General features: G+C 35.7%; 2 protein-coding genes across 2 annotated transcripts; both read right to left on the reverse strand.

Annotated features, from left to right (window-relative positions):
• Positions 1-5,057: 5,057 nt before the first annotated feature.
• LOC110738123 (F-box/FBD/LRR-repeat protein At1g13570-like) lies at positions 5,058-6,632 on the reverse strand. The gene is made up of 2 exons (XM_021918523.1): positions 6,177-6,632; positions 5,058-5,342 (listed from the first exon to the last, which is right to left on the reverse strand). Exons 1-2 carry the CDS (start codon positions 6,630-6,632, stop codon positions 5,058-5,060), a joined length of 741 nt encoding a protein of 246 aa, XP_021774215.1.
• Positions 6,633-13,403: 6,771 nt separating this feature from the next.
• LOC110694933 (F-box/FBD/LRR-repeat protein At2g04230-like) lies at positions 13,404-15,515 on the reverse strand. The gene is made up of 2 exons (XM_021872152.1): positions 14,728-15,515; positions 13,404-14,187 (listed from the first exon to the last, which is right to left on the reverse strand). The coding sequence occupies exons 1-2, from the start codon at positions 15,451-15,453 to the stop codon at positions 14,077-14,079; spliced, it is 837 nt and encodes a 278-aa protein (XP_021727844.1). The 5' UTR covers positions 15,454-15,515; the 3' UTR covers positions 13,404-14,076.
• Between the last annotated feature and the right edge of the window lie 6,631 nt (positions 15,516-22,146).

Genomic DNA, 22,146 nt, shown 5'->3' on the forward strand with positions numbered 1-22,146 from the left:
CCTCCTGTATAGGCCGTCAGTGAGAGAAATCTTGATTTATCTCCTGTCATGTGCTTGGAACAACCACTATCGAGGTATCATTGGTTGTTCCCCCTCACTTCGACCTGCAAAAGAAGCTAAGGGTTAGATTCAGGAACCCCATCTTTCATGGGTTCCTTTGTTGATACAGCAAACTCATTTTTCTTTTGCCATACATAAGCTATATTTTTAGTGGACTTAAGTTCCTTTCTTTTGCAATCAGTATCTTTGTGTCCTGACTTGCCACAGAAGGAACACACAGTCTCACTAGGGAGTTCCACGTACTTTTTCTTTTTACCACTGTTCTTCTTTTTGTGGTTGAAACCCAAACCCTCTGTCCTTCTGGTTTGAGCTTCAAATATCCACTTTGGAACTCCCATGTGGATTGCACTTTTGTTGTTTCTAGCTCTTTCTAAATCCTTTTCAAGGGATTCATTTTTGTCTTTAGTAACCTGTAATTCTTTTTTCAAATTTTCAAGATCATCATTAAAGGTTACTAAAGGCAATTGAAGAGCATTATTAGAATCAATGTTAGTGCATAACAATTTATACTGAGTCAATTCAACATCCGGGATGTAAAGATGGAACGTGTATGTGAATGTGACCATGGTGTCGAAAGAGTATATTGCTGATGATGGAGTGGTACTTTGACAAATCTAGTTTCCATTGTCATCGTGCTGTGATTTCGAAAAAACATTATCAAAAACAAGGCTACCAAGATTCAACCAATAGTTCCTCCAAGTTCTAGACAACACACCCATCTTGGCTACATCGGATATTGGCAAGATTTCTATGATCTTGTCAATGACATTATTTGGAAAATTGCTGATTAAATCTTGTTTATCTTCCATAATACTGGTATTGCTTGAAAACTCAGATGGAGAAACCATAGTATACTCCAAAATTCTCTAATTGCAATGCTAAAATATTCTAAACAAATCTAATTTAATTTTCTCCAACTTTTATATTATAGAGTACATGAACTTATGCATGATAATGGTATGTATACTCTAAGTTCAGCTAAGATAAAATTATAAAAGCTAATAAATTTAATTAGAGCAAATAAGTTCAAACAAGATAAAATAGGGTTTATAATAAGATCTAGTAAGGAGACTATATTTTTTTAGGAGACTATATAATACCTAATACAAGTTCCAACAAGATTGATAAGAATATACTCTGTAAGATAAGAATGAAAAAGTTCATAGAAGATAAATACAAGTTAAAAATAAGATAAGTTGAAGGCAAATAATATAAATAAAATTTATGTGAAAAAATTAAATATTATCGCGCGTACTTGTATAAATAAAATTGTTACCCGGCAACAAGTGCTGTGACGTTTCAAGCATTGCAACAATAACATACTGTAACGAGCTCTTCACTCATTGAAATATTTCCTAAGACCTCCTCCACCTGTTAGCCTCTTTTGAATGCGTAGCCCCATGTCTGTGGGGCTCCGAAACACTGGCAAAGAAGCAATTTCAGAGTCTTGCTTTTCAACAATCCCTGAATTGTTATACAAAAAAAAACCACAAAAATCTGTTATGAAATTTTAAAGTAAAAGCACTTGTACTATACTACTAGCTTAAGGCAGTTTCCTTGGTGTAACAATTAATTACGAAAAGCTCCCCTTCCCCAAAAAACTATATTATTACTCGGACTCTTCATTTCACCTCACGTACCGGTGTCGGACCCTCGACACTCGGACATGGGTATAAAACCCGGACACTTCACTTTTAGTTCAAAATTATGGAATTTTTTCACAAAATAGCCGAGTTGGACGCTTGGACACGTACCCATGTTGGACATGAGTACCCGAGTCCAAGTAACATAGCCGAAAAACAATTCATCCAAAACCTCAATTTACACACAGGAACATTTTCCTTCTGCAATTTAAACTAGAAGCAAATGAAATAAAACAACAGTGAGACACAAACCATAAACTATAATTGTATTAAGTCTTATGTATAACAACCAAAGGATCACTCATTTTCTCCCTTGTGGGCTACTTACGAAACAAAAAAGTAAATACCAGTCACTAGTCTCTTAAGCAGGATCAGAAAACAAATCTGAAGTACAAGTGTGGTGGCAACATGAACAGATCTATTTGGCAATATGTTCTTTGGACAGATGACTTCCACCATTCGTGATGCTCTATGAAACCAATTTAATTGCATTAATATCCTTGAATAAGAAGTCTTCTTGAGGCTCTGTAGTAAAAACTCAATCAAGTACTTATAATCGCTCAAGCACAGGAGCATGGCCGGCCATTAGGGTGTGCAGCATGAGCTGCCGCACAGGGCCCAACTTTGGTTGGGGCCTCAAATCATTAAAAATGTATAAGCAATATATGTTGTAAAATTATTCAGGTATATTAATAATGGCTTAGTGGTTTCATGATCTCTACCACCTTCACTTGCAAGAGGTCCTTGGTTCAATTCTCATTTTTTACAAAATGTATTTAATGCCTATTCTTATTTAATGTTTACTATTTCCAAAACCATTAATGCATTTCTTTTTCTGTCATATATAATAAATGACTAACCTCTACTTACAAAGTATTTCACTTTTTTATGATTGCAAACTTTATATATTCCGTTTTTGTGAAGAACAACGATTTTGTTTCTTGTATTAAAAAATATAACGTGAGTAGAGAAAAATCATAAGCCAAATTTTATATTCTATTTTTGCACAGGGCCTCCAAAAAGGTTGGGACGACCCAGGAGAGCAATCAAGTAATAAGTCAATCAAGAGGCTCTGTAGTAAAAGCACTTAAAATTCCAACTTTGGCACAACTGAGGTGGTGCAATCTAAAATCAAAATTGGCGTACACGGAATGTCTAGCAAGATTTTGTTGGGGTTTGGTAAATCCAACTTACCGCGGAAACAACCCCGACCAAAAGAACCACTCGCAATTAATAAAACCATAAAACATAACAAATAAACATAAAAGGATAAAATCGAAATTTACCTTTGTAGCGTGCTTCGCCCTCAAAGCCGGGCTCTTACTTAACATAAAATTAAAGGATAAAATCGAAATTTACCTTTGTAGCGTGTTTCGCCTTCAAAGTCGGGCTCTTACTTGAAAGCTTTAAGCTCCGAAAATACGCGAGCCTCCTACGGAAGTCCGCCCGCAAAAACTACTAGCGACTTTTAGGTCCGTTACCTCGAGGTTAGCGAGGTCCGACCAAAACCTAAGTATTATATGAGTTTAAGAGTTTTTGCTAATGCAATGCACCATTGAACTCCTACTCAAGCACTCTTCCCAAATACCCAAGATGGGTATTTATAGGCAAGAGGAAGAGTGGGAATTTCTATCCCATCAATGTGGGAGTCATGAATTTCCACAATTTATTTTAAAGCTAAAATAAAATAAATAAGCAAACTAATAATAAATCTACAAGTGACACTATCATATGTAAAAGGTGGTGAGGACCACATGGAGAGTAGGGGACCATACTTGCTCCCCACTCAATACTCTCCTTGTGCCACATATCCCTCACCCCACTTGCTTCCATATGCTCCCAATAGTTTCCCCTAGTACTCGGCCCTATGGCCCAGCCACAGCCCGACCGAGAGCCCAGCCCCTTGCGTGCGCTGCTAGCACGCAAGGCTTGCGGCTGCTAGCTCCTGCTAGCATGCATTGCTTGCGGCTGCTAGCTATGGTGCGCTAGCACGCACTAGCTAGCCGGCCATGCATGGCTCGGCTTGGTGTGCTTGCTAGCCACCTATGCAAGGACATTTTTGCCCCTAGCACTCGGATGCTCGGGGCACTCCGATGTTAGGGGTATTTTGGGAAATATTGGCAATTTATTATTATTTGCGCGTCTCGTCATTTACTGTTTTTTGACTCGGTTTCGGCGCTCTAAGCTCGAATTTCCGACATCTAAATATTTAGTACTTGGGCGACGAATTAATTTCTTCCGAATTAATTCGTCGAGTCGGTTCGTTAACTGCTAAGGGTGTGACCCGAAGGGTTAAGTCAAGATTAAGTTGTAATATTAATTATGCATTAATATTACTAATCGGAAGCGGCTTCCACCTAAGCATTCCTATCACTTGACCTTACTAAATATATTAGCTTTCTAATAATTATGAACCCACTAACGGAATAGTACACTTGTTCGAAGGACACCATTCCTTTCAGATTTGTGCTTGAAATTATAGAAAAGTATTTAGTGGAATTCACATGTCATAACTATACTCTAATAAAAAGTTAGTACAAAAATATATATCATAATTTTAAGATACAATTTCGAATGATAAAAAGCACTAGAACTTCACTTACTAACCTTATTAGTATTTCTTTGATAAATTCATAACAGTGAACAATTCTATGGTACTATGAATCTTCATTTATCTCAAATTCTCGAGTATCCATCCAAGAACCTTGACACTCAGACAAGGGTAATAGACATGTGACAACACTTACAACCAAATACATGGATACATCTACTTAATACCCATGTTGGAAACTTGAGCACATACTTCACCAATTTTGAGTTACAGAGTGAATTATATAGGTTGAGACAGAGATCTCACCATAGATATGGGATACTTACAGTGATTTTTACTATTTCAATGTTAGGAAAGCTGTGAATGCAGCTAATCACAGAAGAGAAGTCATCCAGATAATCCAGATAAACAGATAGAAACACCAGAATTTTCAGTTTCTCAAAGGTATTACGAATGGTGACATAACACACTCGAATAATATAAGTATGCAAATAGTTTGATAAATGGGATAGTTCCATGAAAAATTAGAATACATATTACTCGTAATATATTTGTTTTCACTTTGACAAGCATTTTTTTTTTTGGTGCAAACTTTGACAAGCATCTAAGTCATGGAGTTAACTTACCATGCTACGCCATTTACCCAAACATATCCAAATTAATTTCAGTTGTTAAGACTTTTTTTTCTAAAAAGCTATTTTAACAATAATAAAATTAGGAGAAGTATCAAAGCAAGGTTACTGTTTCACACAAAAATAACTACATGAAGTCATGACGATCAAGTTATTGATACCCAGTTTTTCTTATGAAACAATAATTTGTGCCTTCGGAGAAGCTCTTTGAAATGCATTCAACTCTCTTTGCAGCTTCAATTCTACAACATCATCAATTCCTCTGACTTTGATAGTCAATTTTCGAAGAACAATTGAAGAAGAGAGCACGTATTTAATGAATTTGAGCTCAGCATTTGATCCTGTAACGCCCTTAATATCCAACTCAACCAGATTACCCAATTTTAAGTTATTTTCATAGTTATAGTTATGCTCAACTTCCACATTTTGGTTTGGACGACGAAGTAGACGACCAACCTATACACATTGAAAAGCACATCAAAAAGACAATAATTCACATTTCTCATTTATCCTCACGACCTCACCCTTTTCTATAAATCCTAAATCAAAAGAGAACCTTTACCTCTTTATGCAATTTTCCTTCCCAACCCCGAAATAAATAAATAAATAATTCTCTCTCCGTCCCTCAGAGTCTTATCCATATTTTCATTTTAATTTTCTGGTAGAAAGTGAACAAATTAGATTAAAACGTAGAACATCCCACAAGTGAAGGCCATGGTTCAAATTTCAAATCATTTTTTTAAAAAAATGTTTTATTTGTTTAACTAACCATCCTATTTTATTTGTTTTCATTTTGAATAGAGGAGCGCTATAGAACATAAAGAATATTTATTTTTCAATTTTTTATCACTAATATTCATTTTTATCGGTTGTTTACAAAGTTTTAGTTCACAAAAGAAGAAACATAATTATGTTGATATATTACACGGAGTATAGTATAAGAGGATAACAAAATTTCCTTTACAAAATGTGAAAATGGTAAAACTTATAGTCAATAGGTTATATACTTACATCGATAGTGAACTTCTTAATGGATGGGCATCTTCGAAGAAAATCAAAGGTGGAAGAAAATATACTAAAGTCATCCGATTTAATTAGTAATCCGAGAGACAGTTCATGCAGGTGTGTAAGTGCCCACGGTAACGAGATCTTCTTTTGTATTGCAACAAACACCTTGCACAAAATTGCACAATAAAAAGGCATCAAATTTTATAGCATAATAACATTTTAAAAGCATATGGAGTAATAAATTCAAATCAATACAAGAAGTCCTTTAGCCATAAAACTTACCTTTGACGAAAGGGAACTTAGGGGAAGCGATTTGAGTTCACAAGAAGCTGAAAGATGTTTTATAGCATCAGCTATTTCAGTAGTTTTGCGGTCAGTAGTAGTTGATATACTATCCCAAATAGTTCTAGCAAGGTTGGGAACATTTTTGAGTTTTAACAATCCAACAGAAGAAACGGATAAACTCATGCTTTCCAGTTTTGGTGCATCTATAACAAGATTATTCAGATTGGACAAATCTTTGAGAATCAGTACAGAAAGTTTGGGGCAATTCGCAATCAAACTGCTTAGTATATCACCCTCTAATAATATAAAACTGAGTTCAAGTTTGCGAATATGTTTAAAGCCCTTGAAATCAGTGGGCGGAGGTTTTAAAATAATATCTTTGGTCAGTATCAATTCCTCCAATTCAATGCAGGAATAAATATGAGAGGGCAAAGGTACATAGATATCCGGCATCTCCTGATTATTTTCAATGATAATATTTTTGACACCATTTCTTGAAAGAAAACTTAGCCAAGGATTAAGATTTAAAGATTTTATACAACCATAATATTCATCTCCTTCAATGTAGGGGGCCTCGAGGTAGAACTCGTGAATGTAAGGATTAAAGTGTTCAACTAACTTGCAATCAACCCACAATAGCAATGAACAAACAAGCATAACAATCAAGAACAACTTTGAAGGAATTAAAGCAAGTAAAAGGAAGACAATGTTACCGTGGGAAAACCCGAGAACCGGGAGAAAAAACCCACCCTTGCACTATGGAGTAATATTGATGATGAATGAACTCAAGAATTACAACCATGAATTGTATAGAATTCAAATGCTCCTCACAAACCCTCTCAAAACCTCTCTATGTGTATAAATGTTTGTGAATACTCAACAAAGAGGCTTAGAAAAGGTATATATAGTCTAGGTAGAAAATACAATCAAACGGCTAAGATTAAGGCAAATCGCACAAGCCGAAAACGAAGCGACGAAGTAGGGAGCAGGGAGGTTCGGCCGAACCTACCCAGAGTTCGGTCGAACCTCCTTGGGTTTGGTCACTCCTCCTCTAGAAATGAAAACTGGTGCACCTACTGATTTAAAACCGGGTTCGACCGAACTTTTCACAAGTTTGGTCGAACCTTAACAATAAGGCAGCTTCTATGCAATCTCCTTATGTCTCCATGTATTTATCTATCTCCACACTAATCCTAACAGTGAATAGGTCGTTGGTGGTGGAGGAAGATATTGTCGACGATGCTGATGTATGTTTCCCTATCTACTTCTCCATGGTTGTTCTTCAGCCGATACCAGAAATCCTCGTCGAAAACAAGTCTCGAAAGACAGCACCAATTGGTCCTCCATTGTTTGGACAATACACTCATCTTGGCTGCTTCGTTAAGTGGCAACAGTTGGAGTATCTTATCAATAAGTACCTCGGGCAAATTGCTGATTCGATCGTTTCTGCTTTTGATGTTCTTCGGTATCATCTTTGAAGGCGAAACCATGTTTAGATGAAGTTTTGAAAGGAAAAGTATGAATAAATCATACAAATGCTTGTTTTACATTTGTAGTCAATTAATCATCCCAAGAAAAATACTCCAGTCAATTAATGTCTTTGTAGTTCACGTATCAATAAATACACTTGGTTTACCAAAGTGATTGTAATTTGAATTAGATGGAAAATTTAAAAAAGAAAATACGGAGTACTTGTGATTTATTTTACGAGGCGGCACATTTATTTATTGGAGATCCATTCCAAGGTGCTCTAAATCAATCTGAATATGAATTGTTGGTTGAATGATGTGCGAATTGAGACATAGACAAGTTGACAGTCATCCCAAAATCATCATGTATAAATTATTATGGGTAATGTTATATGTAGCCCTAAGCCCTTAGGGTTGAGCATTAAATATACTCTTGAAAATTGTATAAAATAGAAATTCATGACAAAAACACGCGCAAATTAGTGCGTTTTGTCACGATTTCCGAAATTCAAACAATTTTTTATACTCCCTTCGTCCCCTTTTGATAGCTCCTTATGGACAAATTTTAGTCCCAAAATGTTCACCCCATTTGCTTTTTCCAACAACCATTAATATTAAATTTTTACTAAAATTCCCTCCAATTTGCAACAATATTTGTGCAAATTTAACTTTTGCATGTAAATTTTGTTTTCCCATATATTTTTATTACTTTCTCTCTATATTTTTTGCATACCCAATGTCAATTTATCTTTTCAATGTATTTTAACTATTCTTTTGTGTTTATTAATTCCCGTGAAAAATGCCCATAAGGGACTATCAAAAGGGGACGGAGGAAGTAGTATTTTTAATGCATAAATATAACTCTCAGGGCTATGTATAACATTTTCCAATTATTAATACTCCTCCTCGAAAAAAAAAATCCCTTAATACTCTCTTCGCCTCTATAAAATCTCAAAAATATAATCATATAATATCTTGTTGGATTCATTTAATATTGAGCCTTTGTAATTTTAACCCATATGTAAACGATGCCATATATACATTTTAAAAAGTATTTTGAAGACTATGAAATTAAATAAAGGTGGTGGTTAATCAGGGAAAAAAAGGTGCATTTAAGAGATCATGTGCCTCTTAAGTAACAAGACAATCCCGGAATACAAGGTCAAATGTCGGAATTCGACATGCATAAGATGTGTTCTCGCGGAAAAAAAATAAAATAAAAATTAAGAGGTGTATTTTTAAACGGGAAAAAAAATTATAAGGTAGTTTCTAGGGAAAAAAAAGTGTTTTATAAAGAGAAAAAAAATTCCATAATAATTTTGATGATTAAAGGATTCAATCAGATTGTGTTAGTATAAAAATTCCCAAAGGTGATTATATTTTGGCATTTTTTTTAATTCAAATGAGGCAAAGCCAATTACAAAGAAAAGAAAAGTACGTACAACGCAAAAAAAGAAACAAAGCAGCAAACGAAAAGTTAAATAATAAAAATTATGGAGGAACAAGGCGTGGAAAGGCCACACTCTGAACATCCTCCTTTAAAATACTACCAAGACCTACGGGATAAAAATTAAGAATATCTAAGTCGGTATCTTGAGTGACTCTACGGTTAGCCAATTATTCCGCCGCGCAATTTTCTTCACGAAAGATATGAGCAACCTTTACCTCCCAACTGTCATTATTAAGTATGTTGATGCATCGAGAAATCTCATGAATTCTCACCATTAGGAGCCTTCCCCTGCCTTAGGATTTGCACACAAGCCAAGTTGTCTAACTAGACTTCTAGATGAGTTATTTGCAAATTTTTGCCAATTCTAGACCTCGAGTTAGAGCTAGAACCTCGGCTCGAAATGCTATACATCTACCAAAGTTCATAGAAAAACCAGATATGAACTTCCCCTCTTGATCTTTTATAAGAGCACCACCTCTAGCTAAGCCCGGACTTCCTTTTGCTGCTCCATTACAATTAAGTACGTACCAACCAAAGCTGGAGGGCTGCAAAATTTTGCTTTTTAATCGACTTTGGACTAGCATTAATATCTTGGTCTTGCATACTACGAAAGGCTTCATCAACTCGGATGCGAATAAATGCACCTATGTCAACTGGAATCTCATCACTCCTATTAAAGTCATAACAGTTCCTCCATCTCCATACCCACCAAGCTATAATACCAAACAAAGTCTTCCACCCTTGGTCATCTATATTACCTGACTCTTTCAAGTTGTGCGTTAGCCACTCCTTCAGGGGCTTATTGAAGAAGTCATGAGGCAAATCACGAGTTAAAACAATACGCCACACACGCCTTGCGCAGCTGGGCACTCTCGAAGGATATGCAAAGAGGTTTTCTCTGTATGGCCACAAATAAAGCACTTAGGGTCATCTACAAGATGTCTTTTAAAGCAATTTAAATTTCCAAGCAAGCAATCATGGCATGCTAGCCATAAAAGGCCCGGATACGCTGCCGTAAGAGGGATTTCCAAATTAAATTCCAACACTCTTCATCAAGAAAATCAGTTTCATGCCTCATAATAATAAGAATCAAATTGATAGTAAATCGACTCTTAGAGTCTCCCTTCCAATAAATTAAATCACCTATATTAGGATCAGCACAAACCTCATGGTGTTGAATTAATTTGAGTGTATCCGAATCAAGAAAAGAAGCGAATATGTTCCACCTCCACCCCTGATTAGCCACCCACATCTTCTCCCCCGTAGATCGAGCTTGGTTATCAGGGATAGGAGCAATAGCAAGATCCCTAAGGGGTCTATCAGCATCCCACGCACAAGTAATCCCAAAACAAAGTTTGCGGCCCATTACCTATAGCAGTCCTCATACCTTTGCTCAAGACTTGCACATTTGTTGTGATTCCTACCCATACATTCGAACTTCCTTGCTTAGGCTTGAACATGTCAACATCAGAACTAACCCTTCAGTATTTAGCTCTAAGAACTCGTGACCAAAGGGAGTTTGGCTCGATCAAAACTCGTTTCGCTTGGTTAGAAAGGTTGCATTAGCCTATTAACCCGATACCAAACCCACACCACCTAGCTCTTTTGGACATTGCAACATCTCCAAAGAGAGGAGATGCACCTTCCTTGTATCCTCACTACCACCCCAATAAACCTTCTAGTTTTTTTGTCAATGTCTTCACAAATAGATTGAGGTATTTTTGTTGATTGCATAAAGTAAAAGGACATTGTAGATAGCGTGGATTTTGCCAATAATGTTATATGGCTAGCTAGAGATAAATATTTGGACTTCCATCCACCAAGCTGACGGTCTATTTTTTCACAAAGGTGGCTGAAAGTATCTTTGGTGACCTTAATAGTGAGGGTAGGCATTCCAAGATACATACCGAAGTCTACGATTACCTCCATTCCCAAGGCTGCTCGATTTCTTCTTGATCCGAAAGAGAAACATATTTTAAGAACAACACACGTCACTTAGGTAGGCTCACTTTCTGGCCTAAAGCATCACAAAATCGAACCAAGCATGTGCGGACAAGTTCAACCTGGTTAACATTGGCCTCCGAAAACAATGCAATGTCATCTGTAAAAAATAGATTCGATAGAATAGGTCCATTACGACTTGCATGAATTGTTTTCCAGAAACCATGAGAAATAGGTTCTTCAATAACCTGATATAAGCGCTCCGTACACAAAATAAACAAGTAGGGAGATAAATGGTAACCTTGACGGATCCCCCTACTTGGTTTAAACTTTTGAGATGGTTCTTCATTCCACAAGACATAAAGAGAAGCGGTGGTGATGCACTCCATGATGAGATCAACCATTGTAACAGGCAAATTCATTTGAACAAGAGTGCGTGTCACGTATGAATGACCATTAAAGTCTATTATAGGCTTTTTCAAAGCCGATCTTGATAGCCATCATATAACCCTTAGCACCTTGTTTCTCCCTCATAGTATGAAGAATGAACCTCTTGCATGATTACAATATTGTCAGTGATTTGACGCCCAAGCACAAAGCTTGCTTACGTATTTGAGATCAAATTTGGTAACACAAGCTTCAACCGATTAATTATCACCTTAGTCATAATCTTGTAAGCTACATTACATAAACCAATCGATCGAAATTGTGAGGCTAATTCGGGTTGACCCACCTTTGGTAAAAGAGCAATAAAGGTTTCATTGAAATTCAAAGGTATGCCTTTCCCTTCAAGAATGGGAAGTAGACAATTGTAGACTGTAGGAGATACCAAGTCCCAATTTTTTTGATAAAAAAGAGCTTGAAAACCATCCGGCCCTAGAGCTTTGAGAGCCCCCATCTCCTTAATCATTTCATTAATCTCAAATTTCGAGTAAGGTTTTGTAAGCAAGTTCCAATCGTGATTTAAGAGTGTAGGGAAGACGTCTTGAGGTACATCATAATCATTCAGTTAGCCTTCTTTTGTGAAAAATATTGTAAAATATTGAACAAAATGATTCTTAATCTCACATTTGTCCTGACCTTCCGATTTTTCTTTTGCAAGGATTTTATTCTTCCACCGTCCGACAATGGTACTCAAGTGAAAAACAATGTGGTATTCCAATCTACCCGGGATTTTTGATACCTCTTCCTTATCAAGAATAACATTAAGCTCTCGCTCTTCTTAGCCGCTCCTCCAATTTCAGCACGCCTTTGCCAACCTTAACCACAAGAGATTTTTGGATACCTCCCAATCGAGCAATAAGAGCTCGTTTGTGTTTATAGATATTACTAAAGACATATATGTTAGTTCCAAATATGAAAATCATTAGAAAGATTGGTTAAAGTAGGCATGTGAAAGCTATTGGAATCCCAATTGTCAGAAACAAGGTCAAAAAACATGTTCATGAGAAAACCATGTTGCTTGGAACCTGAGCAATTGATGTAAATCTTGCAATGGAACAACCATTGGAGAAATGAATAGAGGGCAATGATTAATAATATGAGTGAATTGCGGTGAGAAGTTTCATTGAGGCCTTTTCAAATCGAAGAGCCCAATTTTCGTCGCATAGGGCCCTGTCTAATTTGCCACTTTGACGAGTCGGTCTCAAGGGTTAAACCCCTCGCCCATGTGTGAGCTGCACCCGAAAATTCCATCTCAAGAAGGTCCATGTCTTCAATCTTAGAATTAAATTAAGCTGATCTCCTGTTTGTTTCATGACACGAGCTATTCCTTTCGGATGGTAATGGAGTGACATTGAAGTCACCCGCTATAAGCCACGGATGATTGTGATTTGCCGCAAAAGATTTGAGTTCATCCCATAGTTGAACCCTTTGAGTAGGATCCGGGCTTGCATATACCGCTGTGAAATACCACAGTATTATGCCAATCCTCAAAATTTCCGTCTTGATATACTGTTTATGGTGCGCAATTGGACTTATAGTGACAACTTTGGGTTTCCAGTACATCCAAATACTACCGCTAAAGCCTACCGCATCCACCCTTGTGTGACCAGAATATCCCAACAATGAAGCGATTTTAATTGCTTGGTCCTCCCACGTGAGTCTCAACAAGAGCTAAGACGTTTGGTTGGTTTGCACGCACTAAATCACAAAGAGAAGAAATAAAATTACGACTCCCCGCACCTTGAACATTCCACACCATACATGTGATAGGTAGTGAATCCAGAGCAAAATTCAGTAAATTATCTTCCATAGAAATGGGGTAAAAGTTAATGATGACATATATGCTTGGCTAATAAAACGCAAGAGGCATTTAAACTCATTGGGAATTTGCAATGTCGCCACCAAAGCTGGGGGATCCGAGATTGGTGGTAGCATAGACTCCAATTACATCTCCATGACATGTATCAAGGGGTTCATGGTCACAAGATATACTTGGTCCAGAGGTTGTCCCACACACAAAAGGTCTTCTCCAGGGGGGTATTTTTAGTTAGATCAGTGTAGGTATATGAGACATGGGTAGTAGTCAAAGGTAGCTCAAAGTCTGCTTCATTGTTAGATTGGTTTTGGAGTTTTGGGTGAGTTAAATTGATTTTTTTTTTTTTTTTTTTTAAATGCAATCATTAAAAGGTGAAAAATAAAATAAAATACAATCACCAAAAGGTCATAAATGGCAAAAGACTATAACCATTTGTATGCTTAACTCTAATTATTTAACCAATATTAAAACTCATTGATGCCTTTCCTCATCATTTGAAATCAAAAATCTGAAAAATCTGAATCTGAACCTGTACCTTCATCAGAATCAGAATAACCAGAGTTGTCATCTTCATCTTCATCTTCATCGTCATCAACTTTCCTAGACATTAAGGTAATAATTACAATGTAAGAAGATGCCTCGTTGAGCTGCCTCAATTTTCTTGACCACTTCATCTTGTCATACGCAGTGAATATTCCATAAATCTCAAGGTTGATTACCTCCAACATAGGAGCGCGAGCAATTAGATACCAAATTATCTTGAGGTGTGCAACTGATCTAGTATGAAATCTGGCATAAATGGTACGGAGTTGGAGAAATTCGTAGGAAATGTATAAATATGATGCGATAACCCTTTACATCTGCAAAGGAAATTACATCATCTGTTACCTGAAATCAAGTGTAAAATGCAAAGGTTAATTACTGCAATTTTTCAAGGTGACATATAATGGATCATATTTGTAATTTGAACCTATAATATCTCATTATAATGATAGTCACAAATCACAATCGTTAAACACGAGCTTAAACGTACTCTATGGACTTCCAATGATTTCAATTATCGATATTTTCATACTTCCTTTAACAATGTGACTAACAAAAAATCACATAAGAAACATATATACTACTCTAGTCATGCATGGTACTCGAAACATACAAAAAAATCAAGCCTAAGCCTTTCAACATTAGGACATCTTTGAATTACACCAAGAGCAAAGGAAAGTTCGAAGTAGGAATCAATACTTGTCAGCTGCAGATCTTTCACATGAATAAAGGTAGCAGGAAACCTTGATAATGCACCGCCTTTAACCAAAAACTTTGATCCACAATGTATTCAAGAATGAGATTGAAGCAAATTAATAAATATTCAGACTAGAAACCTTGAAAAAAGATTGTAAATTTAAGGACGGAATAGTTAATAAGACTGACCTTAATAAAATATTTGTTGAAACAGAGGCTTTCCACTCTACTGTGACGCTCTAGGAATTTGATAAGTTCTTTTGTTCCATTGTTCTCATCAAGATTTAGAAATTTTTGTAAACTGACAGAGATCGACAAGATACCTTGACATCCATCAAGATTAATGGAATCGAATAACATGCCAGACATATTCAAGTACTTGAGCTTAGGCATATTAAAATCTAGTTTAAATGTATTTGAACCTAATTCGATGTCTCTTAAACTTAACTTTTCAAGAAGCGGGCATTTGGCAACAAAGCTTCCAAGGTCGAGACATGCAACGTTCTCAAAATCTATGCTGACTAAATGCTGAAAACCACTGAAAGAACGAGGAAGGTTAAACTTGCATCTACCAAGCGTCAACTTAGTCAGATTGGCACAAGAGAAAATGTAAGAAGGCAATTCAAGAAGATCACCCATCTTTTTTATCACAGTGAATTCCTTTAGGTCATTCGTCGAAATGAATAGTATCAAAGGTGCAGCACTCGTCAAATGAATATACGGTATTATAAGAACGAATTTGACAATGGGACCATTGTGTTGCAGGAGAGTGTTACATATGTCATCACTATGTAATGACCGACATAATAATCTTGGATCATCAAACACAAGAGCAGGTATTGTTCGCCAATATTCTCTCCACTCGGCGGACAGTATACTCATCCTTGCAGCACCTTCCAAGGGCAAGCATTCCATGATCCTATGTATTATACTTTTTGGAAGCTTACTGATACGATTTTGTGGATAGATTTCTGAAAGATAAAGAACAATAGCTACATTAGACACGCATTGGTGCATGTAAAATCTCTCAGATTATAAAAGGACAGAAAAAGTATATCTCTTCTAGAGCTCCATCTCAAATCTCAATTTCTCAAATAATAATAGATGTTATAATTTTAAAATTAACTTCAGATGTCTGAGCACATGCCATTGAGAAATGACTTGATTACGCTAAATAGTCGGCAAATTTTTCACCAGCCATATACCTAGGGTAACATTCTTTTTTCTTCCGGTAGCTGTATATAAAAAACAGTATTGGATGTCCTAATTTAGTTAGTTTTTAAAATAAATAAGAGAATAATAGTAGTGTAAAGCAATTGAATTTACATGTATAATAATCTGAACTATCGAATATCATGTTGTCAATGACTGCTAACCCTTAAATAACAAAGTAATTCCTACAACATTGATATAATAACCTCTATACTAACAAAGTAACCCTTATAACTTTAACATGTAATAACTCCCTGTAACTAATTGAGTAAACCTCGGCTGACATATGCTCAAAACCACCCTGATTAAAATTCTAGATACGTATATATTTCTAATCAGCTCTAAACAAGTTCAATGAATCGACAACCAGTTCGCTAAAAGCCAAACTATAAGAAATTCTTACATTTCAGTCGCTACATCTTAGCAAGAGGCCTTCACTTCACAATCACTTCTTATAAAGTACTGCATTTTGAGTTACAATACTTTCAAATTGTCCAGATTTTCTCAATCTTTATTGATGCTAGTAATCTGGATAATACTACTCGAATAACTGAGACAACATCTAACCTAGTAACCAGTATAAGTTTCTTTTCTTTTTGATTAGACTGAATTATACTCCCACTAAACAGAGATTATAACATGATTTGAAATAAAAAGGAAAAACAAAAATTCTATCAGGCCATTTTTGAGTGAGGGAGGCCGGTCTAATAAACATATAGGGCCAACATTGGAAAACGACGACTAGACTTTAGACCAGCGAGTAGGGTGAAGCACCACAGGGGCCATGCCCCTCTTAGACCACCCCAACGATGCCTCGCCTTGCTGCAATTTCCACAATTTCTATGTTTATCCACTTTGTGAAATATGAAGTATAATGTACCATAAAATTAGATAGAAAACAACCACTCAATTTGACAAAACCCTTGAATAAACAACATTATAAACAAAAATAACAATCAATTTGACAAATTTTGACAAACCCCTTGAATTGTACTAGCAACATCAGATTATGATATTACAAGAATTCATATCTTTTAACAAACTAAAAGTCCCAAGTAAACTAAACAGTTGACAATAAGAAAAGCCGAGAGATTTCATAATGATACAAATCAGCTTGTCGTTATCTAGTATGATATCAAAAAAGCAATTAATCGAAATAGAAACCCTAGAAATTGAAATTAACTCAACTATTAAAGTAATTTAAAGGGAAAGTGTTATTTTGTGTGATCATACCTAGATTAATGCTTGTAATTGACGGAATCGACCGAGGACGAGATAGAATCGAAGTAAGCAAGCCAAGAAAGAACTGACGAACAGAGAACCATCAAACTTTTTACAGTAGTAATGTATTTTATAGATGAACCGAACACAGAACCCGTCCAAGAATATTTTACTACGGAGTAGCGTTATATCACAAACTTTTAAAATAAATAGATACGTTATGAAGTCATTCTATAATGAATAAAAGTTACTCTAATATGAATAAAAGTTACCCTAAAAATTGTAAAAGTGACTCTAAAAATTGTAAAAGTGATCCTAAGTCACCCATCGGATGTAAAAATTATATATACATCATTTTTGTAATTATAAACTTTTACACAATTATTTTTGGAGTACAGTGAAGAGAGATAGAGCAAGAAAAACAAATAAATAAGGTCATGTAGTGTTGCATCTGAATTTAAAAAACTATTTATAGAAAGTGATGCATCTAATTCCAAACTTGTATTGTTAGTTGAGAAGAATACTACAAGAGAGGGCGAATTTTTAATGAGTTCCTATCAACTACTTTTTGCGGAATATAAAACAAATTAAAAATGTAAAAGGAACTTGCACAACATACAATTTACGAAGAAACCTTCTAGATGGGCCCAACTAGAAGTAAAACCACGACCCTTCTAACAGATTTTACACACCAAAATACTTCACTATAATAGGGCAAACTCTCCAGTTACAACCTATTATAATCAGACCTAAACTCACAAGTTCCAAAATGAATTTGCTACAAAATAGAACCCTATTCTACCTAACCTAAATCTCGTACTTAGATTCTCTCGTACTCCCTAAGTACTTGCTCACTCAACTTCACTATAGAAGCCTACAATATTGTATACAATAAACAGTTCACTCACCCAAACCAAAACAGTACAAACACTTGACTTTTAATATGTGATAGGAAAGCTACACATGAAATCCGAAACTAATATGATAAAGTTAAGCTCGACAAATTAACACCATTGAGTTCTCTTCAGATTCTTCATACATCAACTCACCACTTGTGTTCATCATGAATTCTTCCTTATATACAAGATGATCTCGTTTATTAATTAAGTAGGTTTTTCAAAAGATAGACTTTATCAAAACCTCCAATTTCATAAAACATGTTTTTTTGTAAATCTTTTGTGAAAAAAAAAATTTTGAAAAACTTATTAAAGATAGATTTATGAAAAGAATAATATGTTTTAAAAATCGGATTTTATAAAATAAAATCTTTTAGAAAATCTTTTCATAAACTGAAACTTTATCTTTTATATACTTTCCTTTTATAAGCTTGCCAAGCTTCTAATAAATTCCATGCATAAACTAACCTAACATATTTACAACAATCTTTAAAATTATAAACTTAAAATAACTTATATTGTTTTGTCAAAAGCTGTAGGTTAGGATACTTGGGCTTCACGCAGTCCAGGATTAAGTTCCTACTGTCTTCACTTCTCAAGTACCTTACTGGAACTTCGCAGGTGGAACTTGCTTGTTGTCTTCAACGCAGGCCAAGTTATGCTTCTGAACTTGCTGTCTTAATGTTTATGTTAGGGAACTCAGTTAGTTCCACTGAGAAACTCTTCTTCTATTTGTTTAACTTTCCTTGAAGTCTCCTTGAGTCTTCATAGGCAGGTTACTCTTCCACTTCCAAAGTCTACTTCACATGTTCTATTTACAACATTTAGAGAAATCTTATTAGTTGAAGTTTGCTCTTTGTGTTCATCATCATCAAAACTCTTAAGCTTCAACATTATGATTTGTCTTGCATAATTTGATAGCATGTATCTAGAATGACCTTTTTAGGGCTGACATTAAGCACTTGAAGGGTAATTTTTGTAAATAAGAACAAAAGCAATTCATGTTTAAAATAATTAAATTAAACATGTTAGAATTACTCATTAATATAATATTTTGCATGTAAAGTGTATTGAGCTATTATTATATTGTTAATATCTTTGTGCTAGTAGAAGAGGTAAGGAAATGACTATTAAAACTACTACCAAGCATATTGATGCCTTGATGGGAACACAGTCAAGGAACGGTATCTCTCCCCTTCTCCCTATGAGAATACTAGGTCAATTGCCTTAAATATGTGATTGTATGGCCATTTGTTATGATAGAAATGAAAAACGTATGTCTTACTTCAACACTATTAGCTCAATGGTAGAACAATATATTATATATAGTATTATAGTGTATGTACATGGTGTAGGTTCAATCCCTACATAGCCTACATAATACTTGTTGATAAAGTATAAAACATATTCCTGGGCCTCAACCATCAACTTAAGCTTTTGGTTGAGTTGATCAACTAACATGGTATCAGAGCCAGCGTTACACAAAGGTCACGGGTTCGAATCTCATTCACCCCCACTTTCAAGTAGAATATTAAGCGCTGGGTATGAGGAGGGCCCATGCTGCATCCACACTTCTAGCCCAAACGGGCTCTCGTGTGAGGGGGAGTGATAGAGTATAAAACATATTCCTGGGCCTCAACCATCAACTTAAGCTTTTGGTTGAGTTGGTCCACTAACACTTGTGTAAAATTTAATACTCCATCCGTCCTTAAATTATATTCATATGTACTTCTAGCATTTATTCCTCACATAATAGAGAGAAATAGGAATGTAATTTAAGGACGGAGGGAGTAGTGTATTCCTATTTTGCTGGAGTAAAATTGGTCATTTTTATAACGTGTAACAAGCATAGCGCTCTTGGTTATGATCAGTTAAGTGCTTTTAATTTCCCCTCTAGTGACCCATTGAGTGTTTACCAACCCTCGAATGAGGATAAGGTTTGGTGGATAGTCGCCAACAAAATGTCCAATGAGGTAATGACTTTAAAATTGAGTTTTTTTTCATAAAAATTACCTACTTTGACCCCATTAAAATTAATCAAATGTATTTTGACCCCGTTAAATATTTTTTCTGAATTCGTAATTGCCAATTAATAAGGTGCTCTTGGGTTTGATAGTTAGAGGCGTTCAGCACAATTCCCATACAAAAAGACATATTGAAGGGAATAAAGAAAATAAAGGATAAAGACTTTAAGGACTTTAAGGCTTTTAAAGAAGAAACTAAAAGACAAGAACGTGGAATGTGAAGGAATAATGCAATTAAGAAGGTGAAAGCAAGCAAACTCGGAGTTTCAACTTTCTTTTTTGAAATTTAATCAAACAAGCAAAAAATCTCTTTGATAACAGAGACAAATCCAGCCCTTTGGTTGGTCAGAATAGAAATGTAACGTAGGAGTATTGAGCCCCTCCCTACTACTGAAAAGAGAGAATGATCAATGCATGTAGCGGAAGCTCTGAGCGTTCTTGGGAACGTGCAAGAAATAACTCTATCTATTCTAACAAATTCACTTCTTGCTTCCGATAACCTCTCTTAAAATGTGGGTAATAAATTAGGGCATGTTCTCATTAACTGAACTCAGCTGAACTAAAATGAACTGAACTGAATTGAATTGAGTTGAACTGAAATGAATATTTTGTAAGAGAAGGAAATTAGGAGCTGAAGTGAAGTGAACTGAGCTGAGCTGAACTGAACTGAGCCGAGATGAACTAAACTGGACTGAACTGAGCTAAATTTCAACGTAAAAGAATAGGCCCTTAAAGGAGTAATAAAAGTTAAAGTAGGTAAATTATACAGAGTAGTTGATTAGCGGTATTATTGTAAGGAGACAAGGTGTTTATGAGTGAATTAAGGTTGTAGTGTCATAAGGAGAAGAGAGAAGTGGAGGAATAATTACCTTCAAAATGAGGATAATAGGTTATCCACTCCACCCCCCTAATGTAACCTATTACACCCAAAATAAAGGTAATAATTCCCTTTTTTCACCCATCACTACACCATCACTATATAAATCTTCTTACAATCACATCAGCACTAGTTCTCCTTCTCCTATGTTTACTTTAATTTTACTTGATTTGACTTTTATTACCCCTTGATTTAATATTCTCAACCCAAGCGCCCCCCCCCCCCCACCTCCCCTAGAGTGAGAAAAATTAAGTGATATGGAAAAGAATTTAATAAACTCCCTTTGTATTTTAAAAAGGGTTACACTTTATTAATTGACACATTTATACAAATTAATTGACTTAAATAAAATAAGAGGTAAATGGAGTAGTGGGTGTATTAAAAAATTATAATAAAAAAAAGGTAACAGAATTAATTAATAATTTATTAAAAAGTAAGAAATTTAAGAGAAAATAAATAATAAAAAAAAAGTAGTAATGAGTTTGGGTGTGACTATAAAAGGAGAAATATATGATATAAAAAAATGGAAAAATTGGAATCAACACCCTAAAATATAGTTTGGGTGCAGCCAATATCTTGAACTTTAACTAGTAGCTAGAACACCACTAACTATAGATTTGAGCGCAATGTGTGCCATCAATCACACTTTATTTATTTAACGGATATTTCATCAAATGCCACTGAGTAATTTAAAAATTCACCAAATGCCATCGGACTTTTCAGAATTCACCAAATGCCACTGAGTTTTTAAAAAATTCACCGAATGCCATTAATGACTAACGGCAGTTAACTCCGTTAATCATTAAGGCTAATTATGCCACGTGGTGTATTCTAATTGGTTCACTTTATTATTATTATTTTATTTATCAAAAAAAATTAAAATCAGAAGTTTTCAAAAAAAAAAACAAAAAAAAATTAAATCGGAAACAAAAAAAAAAAACCCTAGCCACTCTTCCCACCGCACCACGGCACCACCGCCCCTACGCCAGCCCAACCCCTTGCCCCCACCCCCACCGACGACCAACATCCTCTTTGGTGTCGGCGGCCACCCTTCCCCCTACCCCTACCATCTCCATCCACTTCCCCCCCTTAAACCACCATCCTCAACACCCTAAAACCCCAAAATTGAAATCTCCAAAATCGAAACCCTAAATTCCAATTTTAAGGTTTTCGATTTTGGGTTTTAAGTGAGGTGGTTCAGGGGGGTGGAGATGGGAGGGGAAGGGCTGGTTTGGGTTCGCCGGAGCGGGGAAGGGGCTTCGAATTATGAGAAATCGATATTGGGGGTTTAAGGTGTCGAAACCCTAGATTTCGATTTTGGGGTTTTAATTAAGGGATCCGGCGGTGGGGGGGGGAGTTTGGTCATCGGCGGTGGGGG

This window comes from Chenopodium quinoa, unplaced genomic scaffold (genome assembly GCF_001683475.1).
Source record: "Chenopodium quinoa cultivar QQ74 unplaced genomic scaffold, ASM168347v1, whole genome shotgun sequence".
NCBI classification, from domain to species: domain Eukaryota; kingdom Viridiplantae; phylum Streptophyta; class Magnoliopsida; order Caryophyllales; family Amaranthaceae; genus Chenopodium; species Chenopodium quinoa.